The sequence below is a fragment of the Tripterygium wilfordii genome, chromosome 10, assembly GCF_013401445.1.
Source record: "Tripterygium wilfordii isolate XIE 37 chromosome 10, ASM1340144v1, whole genome shotgun sequence".
NCBI lineage: Eukaryota > Viridiplantae > Streptophyta > Magnoliopsida > Celastrales > Celastraceae > Tripterygium > Tripterygium wilfordii.
Window position 1 is genome coordinate 3,589,851 of NC_052241.1, and position 13,816 is coordinate 3,603,666.

A 13,816-nucleotide genomic window follows, 5' to 3' on the forward strand; every position below is an offset into this window, starting at 1 on the left:
CTTGTTGCTAGGTCAGTCAACACTCCTATGGAACAAAATTTATCCCTCAACAAGACTGATGGAGAGTGTATCAGTGATCCTTTTTCTTATCGAAGACTTGTTGGAAGGTTGATATACTTGACACTTACTCGCCCAGACTTAGTGTATGTTGTCCATATTCTTAGCCAATACATGGATAAGCCCCGTACTCCGCATATGGAAGCAGCTTACCGAGTATTGCGGTACATCAAGCAAGCCCCCAGACAAGGTATTTTATTCTCTGCCACTAGTTCGATACCGCTGAATGCTTTTTGCGATGCAGATTGGGCTAGATGTCGAGACACACATCGCTCCACCACAGGATATTGCATGTTCCTCGGACATTCATTGATCTCTTGGAAAACTAAGAAACAAAACACAGTGTCCCGCTCAAGCGCGGAAGCAGAGTATCATTCCATGACTTCGGCATGTTGTGAAATAACTTGGTTAAAGTACATTCTATGTGATCTTGGAATTAAGCATCCACAACCAGCTAGGTTGTATTGTGACAATCAAGCAGCATTACATATAGCGTCAAATCCAGTATTTCACGAACGAACGAAACACATAGAGATTGACTGTCATCTTGTAAGAGAAAAAATTCAAGCCGGTTTACTCAAGACATTTCACATCTCGACCTCGAAGCAACCGACAGACATTTTCACAAAGGCTGTAGGTGTCCCATAATTTTCCATCTTACTTAGCAAGTTGGGCATAGTCAACATCTATTCCAACTTGAGGGGGAGTATTAAGGAGGATATTAAGGAGGATATTAAGGAGGATATCAAGGAGAATGATACAATCGTTGACTAGCAGAAAATATTATTGATTCCATTACCTTAAATGCATGCATAAATTAGGCAATATTTCCAGCTGTTTGTCATTGTTTTAGGCATGACTTAATGCTAAAAGTAAGTGTAGAAAAGGTTTTCTTCTCCTATATGTATCATTAACATAGACGTAAATAAAAGACAATTTTCAACACCATAGACAATTCTTTTTCTCTGTACTCTTCACAACACCTGTACTTGATCCGCTCCTCTCCTCTCCTGGGCTCAGTTGCCCATTGTTCTATGTGTGTCCTCAGCTTCAACCGTCTCCGCTTTCAGGGCCTCATCGAAGGTAACGTCAACAAACTCCGCAACGAGCTCGAGAAACACATCAAAGAACGATCGCCGCCATCCAAATTTACGAGCTCAGCCTCTAGTGGTCTAAAACACAAAAAGGAAGCTTCGAAAAAGAGGGTTAGCTCTGGTTCTTCTCCTCCTGCTCCGTTGGCAATAAAGCGAAGGACCCGACTGGCTTTGATGGAAGAAGACGAGGATGATGATGACAGTCAACATGGAACAAGAAGATTTGGGAAAAGGTAAGCTTCGAGAAGGGAGATTTCCAGTGAGGAAACTCGGGGATGACTTCGATCGGGTAGCAAAGGAGAGTGGTCGCGGTGTTGGTGATGCGGTGATGAAGGTAGTGGAGGAACTAAATAATGAGAATTCCGAGAGCCAGAATTAAAGCGTGGAAAGAAGGGCAAGCTCGAAGGTGAGGAAATTGGCTCTTTTTCTGTTTGTGGAACAAAGACTTCAGCGAGATTAGCTAAACTAAGATTGACTTAGTGTCAGTGTTGTTTAGCCTTACGTACTGATGTCTACTTTTCTTTTTTTCTTTTATCTTTTTTTCGGCCCTCTTTCTTTGCTGTGAAAATAGCTGTAGATTTAAACGACCGAGTGATTTGGGTTTTCAATGAAAGTATCATATATATTGGTATCGGCATCTCGATTATCTATCTTTGTTAATGTTTAAGTGTTTTTGAAACAATGGTTGAGAAAATGCTGGATGCGTTAACTATGTGTTTGTTAAAATGCCAATGAGAAAGTTTCAGGATTGCTTAATTGCTTTGTTTGAAACTTTAAAGATAATTCTGGACAACCAGTTAAAGATAATGTAGGAGTCATGATTACAGAGGCTGCAGAAGAGAATGATAGGAAGGATTGACAAGATAACAAATTGTGATGAGAAGAAGTACTGCATGTGGAACAGGAAGGAGCAGCTGCTGTGGAGGATAGTAAAAAATTCGCCACAAAGGTTTGTTTTTTATACTTATTTCTGTTTGTATCTTGCAAGATTAACTCTTTTTCTTGCTCAATGTTTTAAGTTGCCTACAATTAGGCATTCTTTGATAAGCTGATACCCGGTGCATTAGAATGTTGTTCTGAATAGTAGGTGTCACCTTTTATTCTTTTTTTTTTGTTAACCAAGAAAGACATAATTCAAGCTTACCCTTGGACATATAATACTAGCAATCTTAGTTGCGTTATCCAAAGCTTCTTTATTACATGATTTCCACAAAGATCTTCTGAACTTGAGTGCACATTGTAACAAAAACTCTAATCTTCGCTCTTCAATGAGTGAAGAATTACATGAACTCCATGCTTTGGACAAAGTGTAAGAACTTGTTGTGGGGAATGCACATAAGCCGGGGAGAGAGTGAAGCGGTAGAGCTGTAATATCATTGAGAGAGCAATTTTTGCTTCATGGATGGCAAAATTAATGCCCACACAAATTTGAGGCCCGATGCCGAACGAAAAATATGCAGCCATGCCATTGTTTGTTGCTTTAGCAACCCCTTTAGAGAATCTCTCTGGTTTGAATAAATGAGCATCTTCTCCCCATCTATTAGAGTCACTGTGAAGTGGTAGAATTGGGACATGAAATTGTATACCAGCAGGCAGAGTGAGTTTTCCTAGTTGAACTTCTCTATTGGCTTTTGTATTTAACCCCAAAGCAGGAGGATGTAGCCTTAGTGTTTCATTTATTATCATACCAATCTGCTAAGTAAAGGAAATTAAAACAATTACTGTGCTGTAATCAATGGAAAGATGAAATGATTGTGTTACTTACGATCTTTAGTTTTGCAATGCCATCTGAATTTGGATTCTGCTGGCCAAAAGTCATGAGCACCTCCTTTCTTGCTTCCTCTTGCCAGTATGGGTGACTTGCGAGGAGCATAATAGTCCAAGCAAGCAACGTGCTTGTTGTTTCTTGTCCCACAATATAAAATGTCTGGCACTCATCAATCAAATCTTCAACTGAAATTTTCTTGGATTCGTTCTTTTCATGAAATGCCTCCATCAAAACTCCCAGAAAATCACTTCCAAAGTCATCTAGTTCTCCTGACCTCACATTCTCCTCTCTTTTGAACTATATCTAGAATGGATTCTCTTATTTTTTCTTGCAGCTTCTGTGCTTCAATTTCATCTCTACTTTTATATATCTTACTGCACAAACAAAAAGGGGTCCTAAAGGCTTGGTAAAAGATAAATTCAGAGGTTCAGATTATAGTTCATACGTAGTTTCCAATCCATATATCTGCTTACGTGATGCCTGGAAAGCATTTCTGGATACCATGACACCCAACTTCCTTAACATCTCAAACATATTTTTCCCTTCTATGTAACAACTTCCAAAAGCAGTCCTTGAAATCACTTCAGATGTGAATAGCCGAAATTCTTCAAACACGTCTATTTCTTTGCCTTGATGAGTTTTCCACCTCTCCAGCATCAATTCAGTACTAGTAATCATAGCCGGTATCATATTCTGCGAAAAATACTTGTTTAACATATCTCCTATAACAGTTCAACATCATAACAACAATTCAAAAACTACAACAGTAAAAATTGTAGTATCAGTAAGCTCACGTTTATGCTTTCTGCATGAAAAGGATCGTTCACGAGTTTCCTCATTTTAACCCATTTTTCACCATTGGATGTCGCGACGCCATCTCCTAGAACTTTTTCTGATAAGGATTGGAATCTATATTTGGATAATCTCCATCTTTGTTTTTCAGTATCTCTTTGATCATCTCTGGTTCTGAAACTACCAGGGAAGCTTGAGGACCAAACCAAACAAGAAAATTCACCCCTGTTTATACAGCGAAACATATATTTGTTCATTCAATTTGTTCTAAAATCTTAACCTATGTTCATGATCATGTTATGTGAGCATACTTTAGATTTGAAATTGAAAGGGGAAAAAGAAATACTCTTACCATATTTCTTGAACCATGAGTGTAGGTGGGCCGGGTATAGGAGAATATGTCATGTGATAGAAGCTTCGTGGGTCTGGCTGATGATTCTTGTCTCATCCTGTGCATGGCTTTGGTGTTTCCATACACGGATCTGTAAGGAGGACCTTTGATTCCCTGGGAAGCCATGAGAGACTGTATCCGGAATGGAGTCCACCATACTTTGTGTAGGAACTCGATCAAAATGAATACAAGGTACAAGAAAAAAGAGCTTGAAAGAAGGATTGCCAGACTTCTCTGTAAAGGGCTCATTGTTCTTAGTTCCTGCTCAATTTTACTGTTTGTTTTCTTTCTGATTTGGAAGTGACACAGGAGTTTTGTATGAAAGGCTTGGATTGATGCCCAAAAGAAAAACAAGGTTCCTGCTCAATTTCACTATATTGCTTTCATTGTTGTACTAATGGCAGATTAAGGTTCCAATGAAAGGCTTTCAGGGCCACTAATGTTATACAAGTAAAGTCCACTCTGGCATCTCTTCTCTTGCACTAATTCTGGTCGAGATGCTTCAAAATGTCTCTTTCTCAACTGGCATGAAGAAAAAATTGAAACATGCTACACTTTGAATTTGGAAGTTTTGACAGTGAAAAACAGACCGAAGGATTCTGTGATTGTCCAGAATCCTTCGAAAGCCTTATCGTTTATTGACACAATACCAATGTGTACAGTTTTATACAAACACTCTAATTTACCAAGATATTTGAGAAGAATGAAGCTATCCAAACACTTGAGAAGAATGAAGCATTTTCTGACTTCCAACGTCATTATCCTGTAATTTTCCAAGATATTTGAGGAGAATGAAGCTATCCAAATACTTGAGATTATCAATAAGACTAGCATATCGCTGTGCCGATGACGCAGCTCAATGCGCCGAAGAACTTGTGTTACGAATTCTGTTATTGTTGTTAAAAAAAACAATACTTGGTCATCTCTCTTCTTGCTTATATCTTTCAGGTAAGTAAACATACCGAATGATACAGCGGTCACACGCAGTCCCCTTAACGAACAACAACAACCAAAGAAAAAAAGGATGTACATGGTACTAATGAATTCATATCAGATGACACGATTAACATGATTAAGCCAAAGATTTTGGAGCCAATAACAACGTAATGCCATATCAAGAGGGAGGGAAAGAAAGTACACTTATTTCAACAGAAAATCTAAAGAGAACTCAAGTCGTTATAAAATGATAAATAGAGAAACCAAACAGTCCCATAAGTACGAAATATTAAAGATACAATGTGAACAATGCAACAATGATTTAATATTATACTTTATCCATATATTCATCGTATATAAATTAAAGCGGCAAATTCAGCCAGAGAATAACATCAATGTTGCTTAAAATAAGCCAAGCACATACACATGACAATAGCATATGCTTTAAAAATAGAAAGGGACGAAACCAACACAATAACCATAAAATATTGCATATCAATGAAAAACATGCTATTTTCTCAAACATTTACTTATTTTCCTCTCTTACCTTCTCTTTTTCTTTGAAAATTCTATTACCTTGATACCTTCTCTCCCGTCCAATTTTGCTTCTTTCATTTTTTTTTTCCCTCTCCGCAATTTCTACTTTAATCTCTGTCTATCTGTTTTGTTTCCTCTCTTCGTTATCTTTTCCTCCTTCCATTCTTGTCCCTCTACGTTTTCCCAATTCATGGTGGTAGGTTAAACTGTCATGTCAACGCAACATCACCAAGAGACCTAATTGTATTCGCGTGAAAACCAAACTCTGTGGAATCTGAGTAAGCAAAGAAACAAAACTGTTATTCTCTTCCTTCCCATTAGTTGCGTGTTCAGGCACATTTGTGGCTGAATTAATCATGGAGATATTAGGCCTCGACACTAATGAATAGGCTAATTATGAAACAGTGACGCTATTTTGAATTCCTTGATCTCCTCCTCCTCCTGTTAACATTCCTCCAAAGAAATTCTCTTCATTATCCAGCAATGAACCATAACCAACAGCCTGCATGCATACACTCCACAACCAACAGCCTGCGGAGTGTAAAAAAGAAATATGAGACTAAACCCAACAATCTAAAACTTTTTAACTCAATTAAATCAAAATCTCCACTTTCTTTATCATGTTTTACCCTCTCAAACCATTTGAAAAATCCGAAGAAAGAGAATGCCCTTAATGAACTCAACACTGGTTCTTCACTATCATATGAAATGCCAAATTTCTTTTTCTCCTTCATGTCATAACTCGAAAAAACAATAACTTATGTCCATATTGTTATTAATTTACAGCTGTTCCCTTCTGTTTGTCTTCCAGGTTCTCCCTCTCTGGGGTCTATGAACTTTCAAAGTCTCTGTTTTCTTTAACTTTCAAAGTCTTGGTTTTTCATTTTCGGTAGCTTAGGGTTAAAAGGTGTGTCCCAAAAACATAAGAGAACAACAAACAGAAATTGAAGCACATCACAAATTCGAGCATGTTCGATCGGGGACAGAGTACCAAACATTCCGTACCATGCTTGGAACTAACAATTTACCCATGGCACTCTTGGCAAAGTAAGCTTATATAGCGTTTGATGTCAAAATATAGATAACGGATCATATGATTATTAGGATAGGTGTGAATTACATCACTACCAGTCTACCAGATATAATTTAAACAGAAGAGAACAACAAACAAAAATTGTCATTTAAATTAAAAGATACAAAATCCCCTATTGCATGGCACGTCTCCCAAAGAGACGCAAAGGTTGGGATTTACCCATTCGGAGAGAGTGTCTTGTTCTCGTTCAAATTAAAACACTAAAGAAAGAGATCAATGGCTGTTGGAGCAATCAATCCTCTTTTCTCAAAGCTTTTGAACCGATTGCGGTTCTAATGTTCTATGGATCGTAGAAGCTATGAGATCCATGAGGAACCGAGAAAAAAAACGATCGACATCGATGAAAAGCTAAACTTAATCTCGATTGGACATCCGCCAAGATGCAACCCCATGAAGCAGAGATATGATTATAGCGAAACGAAAGAGAGAGAATGAGAGGAAAGAAAAGCTTCGTCGATAAGGATAAAAGAGAGAGCTTTGCGAAGAAGTCTTTGAACACGTGACATCCCTCCAGGACACGTGTCATCACAACAGTTAACACCTGAGGTCAGGTCCATTTCCCACACACGCAAGTATACATTCAAGGCAACTCGCCTGGAAAACAATTAAACACAGGTGTCGGCAAGCCAGGCTTGCCTCACCGGTTTTAATATATAGTATAGATTCTAAAAATTACACAACTTCCATGAAGATCTTTCCAACTTTAATGCTTAACTTTACTCGCATTATGTATAAGCTTTTATATATTACATGGTTTCCATGAAAGATCGTATGAACTTGAATTCACATTGTAGCACTCACTCTAATCTTCACTTTTTCAATGAGTGAAGAATCACCTGAACTCCATGCTGTGGGCAAAGTGTAAGAACATGATGGGGTGAATGGACATAAGCCGGGGAGAGAGTGAAGCTGTAGCACTGTAATATCATCGAAAGAACAATTTTTGCTTCAGTCATGGCAAAATTAAAGCCTACACAAGTTCGTGGGCCTGCGCCGAAGGGAATATATGCAGTAATGTTATTGTTTGTTGCTTTAGCAACTCCTTCTAAGAATCTCTCCGGTTTGAACAAATGAGCATCTTCTCCCCATATATTTGAGTCATGGTGAAGTGCTAGAATTGGGACATGTAACTGTATACCAGCAGGCAGAGTGAGTTTCTCAAGTCGAGCTTCTCTACTGGTTTTTCTATGCAACCCCAAAACCGGGGAGTATAATCTTAGTGTTTCATTGATGATCATACTCATCTGCACAGCAAAGCAAATCACACAGACCTGATTAGGATTTCAAAGCTAAGAAGTACATCGTTGCATTGTTGTCGATTGAAAAGGATGAATTGAGTTCCTTACCGTCTTTAGTTTTGCAATGCCATCAGAACTTGGTTTTTCATGGCCGAAAATCGTGAGCACCTCCTTTCTTGCTTCATTTTGCCAGTCTGTGTGGATGGCTAAGATCATAATAGTCCAAGCAAGCAAGGAGTTTGTGGTTTCTTGTCCAGCAACGTAAAATGTCTTGCACTCATCAATCAAATCTTCAATCGAAATTTTCTTGGATTCGTCTTTTTCATGATATGCCTTCACCAATACTCCAAGAAAATCACTTCCAAAGTCTTTTGTTTCTCCTGTCCTCACCTTCTCTTCTCTCTTCTTAATTATCTCTAAAACAGATTCTCTTATTCCCTTTTCAAGCTTCTCTGCTTCAATCTTATCTCTACTTTTATAAATCATACTGCAACAGAAAAGAAAATTTACGACGAAAGAATTTTCGCAAGAAAGTAAGTCTGCTTATATTGTTAGAAGTTGGAATTATTTCCTTGAATGTCCCAAATGTGTTCTCTGCTTACCTGATGACAGGAAGTCGAACTTTAAGACCATTTCTGGACATTATCACTGTCAGCTTCCTTAACATGTCAAAAATGTTCTTCCCTTCTATGTAACTGCTTCCAAAAGCCGTCCTAGAAATTACTTCAGATGTGAATAGCCTAAATTCTTCGTACACCTCTATTTCTTTGCTTTCATGATTTCTCCACCTCTCGATCATCATTTCAGCGCTCGAAATCATAGCTGGTATCATATTCTGCAAAATCATAGTTAGTAGGATTAGAAAGGCTCCTTTTCTGTTCTCAATTATTTTTGGCAAGACTATATGTTTGGCCTGATAGTATCATAGTTGAGAATAAAATTTTACATATTCATCACAACATGTACATAAAGTCGAGCGTGACCCAGTGGTAGAGTTGCAGCAGCCTTATGCACAGTAACACGAAATTTAACCTTGTTTATCACAACATGTAGCATAAATTTTACAGTTTAATACTTCAACATCATAAAAACAATTAAAGAACTTCAACAATAACATCAATTGCAGCATCACAATAAGCTTACTTTTAAACTCTCAGCATGGAAAGCATAGTTCACGAGCTTCCTCATCTTTGCCCATTTTTCACCATTGGATGTCACAAGGCCATCTCCAATCAGCTTTTTCACATATGCTTCGGTGTCTGTTTTTGGGTAAGTTCTATCTTTATGGTTCAGTATCTCTTTGATCAGTTCTGATTCCGAAACTACCAGGGAAGCTTGAGGACCATACCAAACAAGAAAATTCATCCCTATTTGCCGCACAGAAAACAAAGATAAATAAATTGAAATTGACCAAAAAAAGAAAGAAAAAAAAAAGGGGAATAGTTACCATATTTGTTGAAGAATGAGGATAGGTGAGGCAGGACATAAGAGAATATGTCATGTGACAGATGATCCATGGGTTTGGATATCGATTGGCGTCTCATGCTGATTATGGCTTTGGTGTTTCCATAGATGAACTTGTATGGAGGACCTTGAATTCCCTGGGAAGCCATTAGAGACTGTATTCTGAATGGAGTCCACCCTACTTTGTAAAGGAACTTGAGCAAACTGAAGACAAGGTACAATAACAAAGAGCTTGAAAGAAGGAATATTAGTAGCAGGCCTTGTTGTGGAATCATTTTGTTGTTCGTTTCTCCACAATTTTTCGGAGTTGCTTTCTTTTTATTATATAGTAGAAGTGGAAGTGGAAGGGGCAGACAAGGTTTCAGTGGAAGGCTTGTATTTCTCTTCTTACATAATTTGTTTGGTGATAGGTATTGACAGTCATGCAGTTGATGAGAGCTGCACCAGACAGACTTGACGCAGATAGTGGAAGTGGACGAGGCAGATATCATTTGTTTAGTATTGGATATTGACTGGACGAAGCAACATTCTCCATCCTTGATTCCTTTGTTCCTTGTTTTTCCGAAATCTTCCGAAGTAAGCATCAGCTAGAAAGGTTCCAGTAGATGGTGTTATGCCTGTCATCAGATAAGTAGAATCGATATATATAGCCATGTGGGCAATATATGAGCAAGAATAGAATCCTAAAAGAAAATGAGCAGGTCTGTTCGTGGACAATTGAATAATAATCTCAGGGAAATGGATATGGGTTGATGCATTTCGGTCCCCAATATTATATTTCAGTTGATGTTTTTTCATATATATCTTCATGAACTTCATATAAGGTAATCTCGACATAGTGCTTATCCAAATAAACTGAGATTCGTCATGAGAACCCAAAAGGCACATCCCAAGCAAGCAAGGCAAAAACCAAAAGATGAGAGAAATATAGAGTTAGTTTGATTAAGAAGCAAATATATAGTTAATTACAGTATTTACCCTGCCTTGAACCTTTTTTGTGTGGATATTATTCCATCGAAAATGACTTATATCCCTAACATTTTTGTCTATAACTGATCATAACACTATTACGTTATCTAATTACATTGAATTTCGTTATTACGTTGTCTAATTATATTGACTTTCGTTATAATATTTTCTAATTACATGTTATGACTGAATTTGTTAGGGATACTTAATACTCCCGCTATTCCATGGATGAGCTTCATATTCACTAGTTAATCTAGAAATGAAATTTAATCAGTTTAAAATTTTATTTTGTTCTACTATTATTAACGGAAAAGTGAAACTCACTTACAAAAATTAACCAATTTAGATCTAAAAATGATACAAGTCTTCCAATGTAAATTTGATCATATAGTACGCCAACGAAATCTAGATAATCCACGTACCTCTGCCAATAGCATACAAATTGAAATTTCCTCATTCAATAACTTTATCTTTGTTCACAGATGGGGTCTATACAAAACCACCCTCATGTTCAGCTAGATCATGTGTGCTAATCAAGAGATAACCCAATATAGAAAAGATAAGAAACAAACCAACACAATCAGATGTACAGAAGTTTCAAAAAATTTACCAAAGAAGTACAAATACTAACATCCTTTTGAGTCTCGAACCCCAATGCATAGGAACGCATGAATATATTTGCAGCTGAAGATGGTTCACTACGTTAAGTCCAGAGACAACCGAGAACTTACAAATCTGGATATCGAGGTTGAAATGAAGAACTGACAGAGAGTTCTCTACGCGAGAGCTCTAAGCATTCCATGCATAGTCATTACCAAATAATTGCAACTTTTGTCCCCTAATCAAGAATGGAAATTAGAAGAAATAACCCCGAATCGCTTTGCAAGTTTGAATTAGGTGATGAGAACATCAATGATGTTGTCCGCAATAAAACCCCCCAGTACCTCCTTGAAGCAGAGACACATACATAAAATTAGAATACTGCAGATGTCTTCCAAGCTTTGATCAAACTGTTTCCTTGTTTCCAGGCTTGAAAATTGATATCTTCAGGGGAAAGAACATGTAAAGTTCCATCAATGAAACCTATTTTGCTTCTGATTTCCAAGGAGTTTCGAAAATTTGCACTCCAAATGTGATAATTGGTGCCATTGAGTTCCAAGGGAATGAGTTTGCTAATAGCAAAGTCATTAGGAAGAAAGGTATATGGATTACTAAATGGATTTGGTGCTAGTGTTTGTTCACGGGTGGGAAGAATGGGAGGCATTGCAGGTGTTGCAGGCATGGAAGGCATTGTGGGCATATATAGAAAAGAAGATGAATAGATATGTGGCCGATTAGATGGCAGTGCAGTTGTGTAACCCATGTATGTAAAATGAGTACTTGTTAAAGATGAACCAGAAAATGGTACATTTATGTAACAATTTGTCATGAAATTTGTAGCCTCCATTGTAGAAGGTGGTGGGATGGGTGGCAAAATACTAGGAGGAGTCATTTGCTCTGATACCATAATGTAAAATGATACTTATATCTAACTTGGAATTTGTAACTTGCAGAAGTGGTATCAAGTAATTGTAGAGTAAAGAAGGGAAGAAGAAAAAGTCGGAGAGAAGAAATTCATAATATTCAAAGTTCAAAAAGGTAATAAGACATATGGGCCATATGGCTACGTTTGCCACAAGTAAGGTTAGTAGCCTGTTTGAATGAAACAACTATTGACTCTAATGTGATCATATAGGAAATAAAAACAAATGATAAATAAAGATAAACATTATTTGCACCCCATTATTTATTGAGAACACCTCACTTTAAATAAACCTCAGTTAAAATTATACTCCCTCTGTCCCATTTTCTTAGTCATCGATCCTTTCTATTTTGAGTTGTCCCAAAACTAGTGTCATTTTTTTCCATTAATTAATAATTTTTGTTGTTGTATTTCAAAATTACCCTTACAACTTTAATGACCATTGTTTCAAGGAAAAAAAATACTACCATAAATAATGGTAAATTTGAAATAATATGGTTATTTTGTGTAGTTGAATTGCATTTAATTATGTCTCCTTAAAAAGTTAGATTTCCAAAGGATGACAAACAAATTGGGATGGAGGGAGTAACAATTATGAGTTCACACCATTTTGGTCATTTTAAAATTTTGCATACTGCACCCCATGCACACCAGAAAACCAGTAAACCAAAAACAAAGTATCTCATCCAATGCATTATAGCTATAGAACAACATGGATTCAGAGACAAATATGAATTATACCCATATAAGGCATGATCATCCAATTCTTCGCATCTACCATAGTAGAATAACATTCAACATTGGACATAAGCTCTAGTGTGCTTGAGAAAGGTGATAAGAGCTTGTCATATTGTCCTCCATTCATGCAAAGCTCATTTGCAAGATCTTGACGAACTATTTTCCAACCATCGTCACCCCAACCAAAGAACAATGCCACAACTCTGAATCCACAGTGCCCATTTCTAGGGACATCAATATTAGAAATGTAAGGCTGCAAGAAATCAGGAAATAGATACACCCAATTTTTGGTGTTTGGCTTCCTTGTTCTATGAACTTTCAACTTTCAACTTTCCCTTTTGCTTCAAACTTTGCTTTGAAAACTGTGAATTCTGTCTTTGTTGAAAATCTTCAAACACATGAGACTCAAGAGCATGCTCAAATGTTGAAGGATCACGCTTGGTTGATTTTTCATCCACTTGAGATGCTTCAATCCCCTTATGCCCCTTCTTCCTCCCCCTCACATTCACCATCGACTTTGGCTCTAATATGGAAGTGCTGCTTGCCTTGCCTAATGCCTGAAGCCGTCTTTTAATTTATAGCATCTGAGGTATAGTAGCAATTTCAATCTCAGTATCAATGGTGACTTCATCTTTGGGGTTTTGACTGAATGGTTGGATGCACATCCGAGCATTTCTGTAAATTGTCAGCATATGAGCACAAGGTAAACCAAAGCATTTGGCATTTGTGTAGAAACAATTCTCTGTTGGGTTAGGGTTAAGCTTATCTGTTCGTCATCAACGTTCTCTTCTCCGTCGAAGGAGTCTTCCTCGTTTTCCATTGCTGCCTTGTAGTCCATATTATCATCTCACCTGTGCCCATGATTCCATCGAAGTTTTCGGCCAAGAAATCGTTGAAGAATCTTGCTCGATTTGGGAGAGAAGCTCTGCAAATGAGAGAAACGAGGGAAACGAACGAGAAAGAGAGAATGTGGAGGGAAACGGTAGGGTCAGGAGGGGGTGTCTATAGATCAGGGTTATTAGTGTCTTTTTAAAGTGTATTTAGTAAATTATGGAGTGCAAATAAGGTTTATCTAAATAAAATAGCATTGGGCTTAGAAACAATATAGCACAAAGTAATATACAAAGTAAAGACTGGCCCATGGAGGATGAGACCTAATAAGAAAAGCCCGAAACACTTGAGGCAATTAGAAAATTAAAATCGTGAAGGAAAGCTTG

The 13,816-nt window shown here is 37.5% G+C and overlaps 1 protein-coding gene and 1 pseudogene across 1 annotated transcript; both read right to left on the reverse strand.

Moving 5' to 3' along the window:
* Positions 1-2,336: 2,336 nt before the first annotated feature.
* On the reverse strand, positions 2,337-4,228 carry LOC120007246 (annotated as a pseudogene).
* Positions 4,229-7,354: 3,126 nt separating this feature from the next.
* On the reverse strand, positions 7,355-9,649 carry LOC120007440 (cytochrome P450 CYP749A22-like). Its single transcript, XM_038857667.1, has 5 exons — positions 9,354-9,649; positions 9,050-9,273; positions 8,509-8,741; positions 8,015-8,393; positions 7,355-7,912 (listed from the first exon to the last, which is right to left on the reverse strand). The coding sequence occupies exons 1-5, from the start codon at positions 9,643-9,645 to the stop codon at positions 7,478-7,480; spliced, it is 1,563 nt and encodes a 520-aa protein (XP_038713595.1). The 5' UTR covers positions 9,646-9,649; the 3' UTR covers positions 7,355-7,477.
* Positions 9,650-13,816: the final 4,167 nt, after the last annotated feature.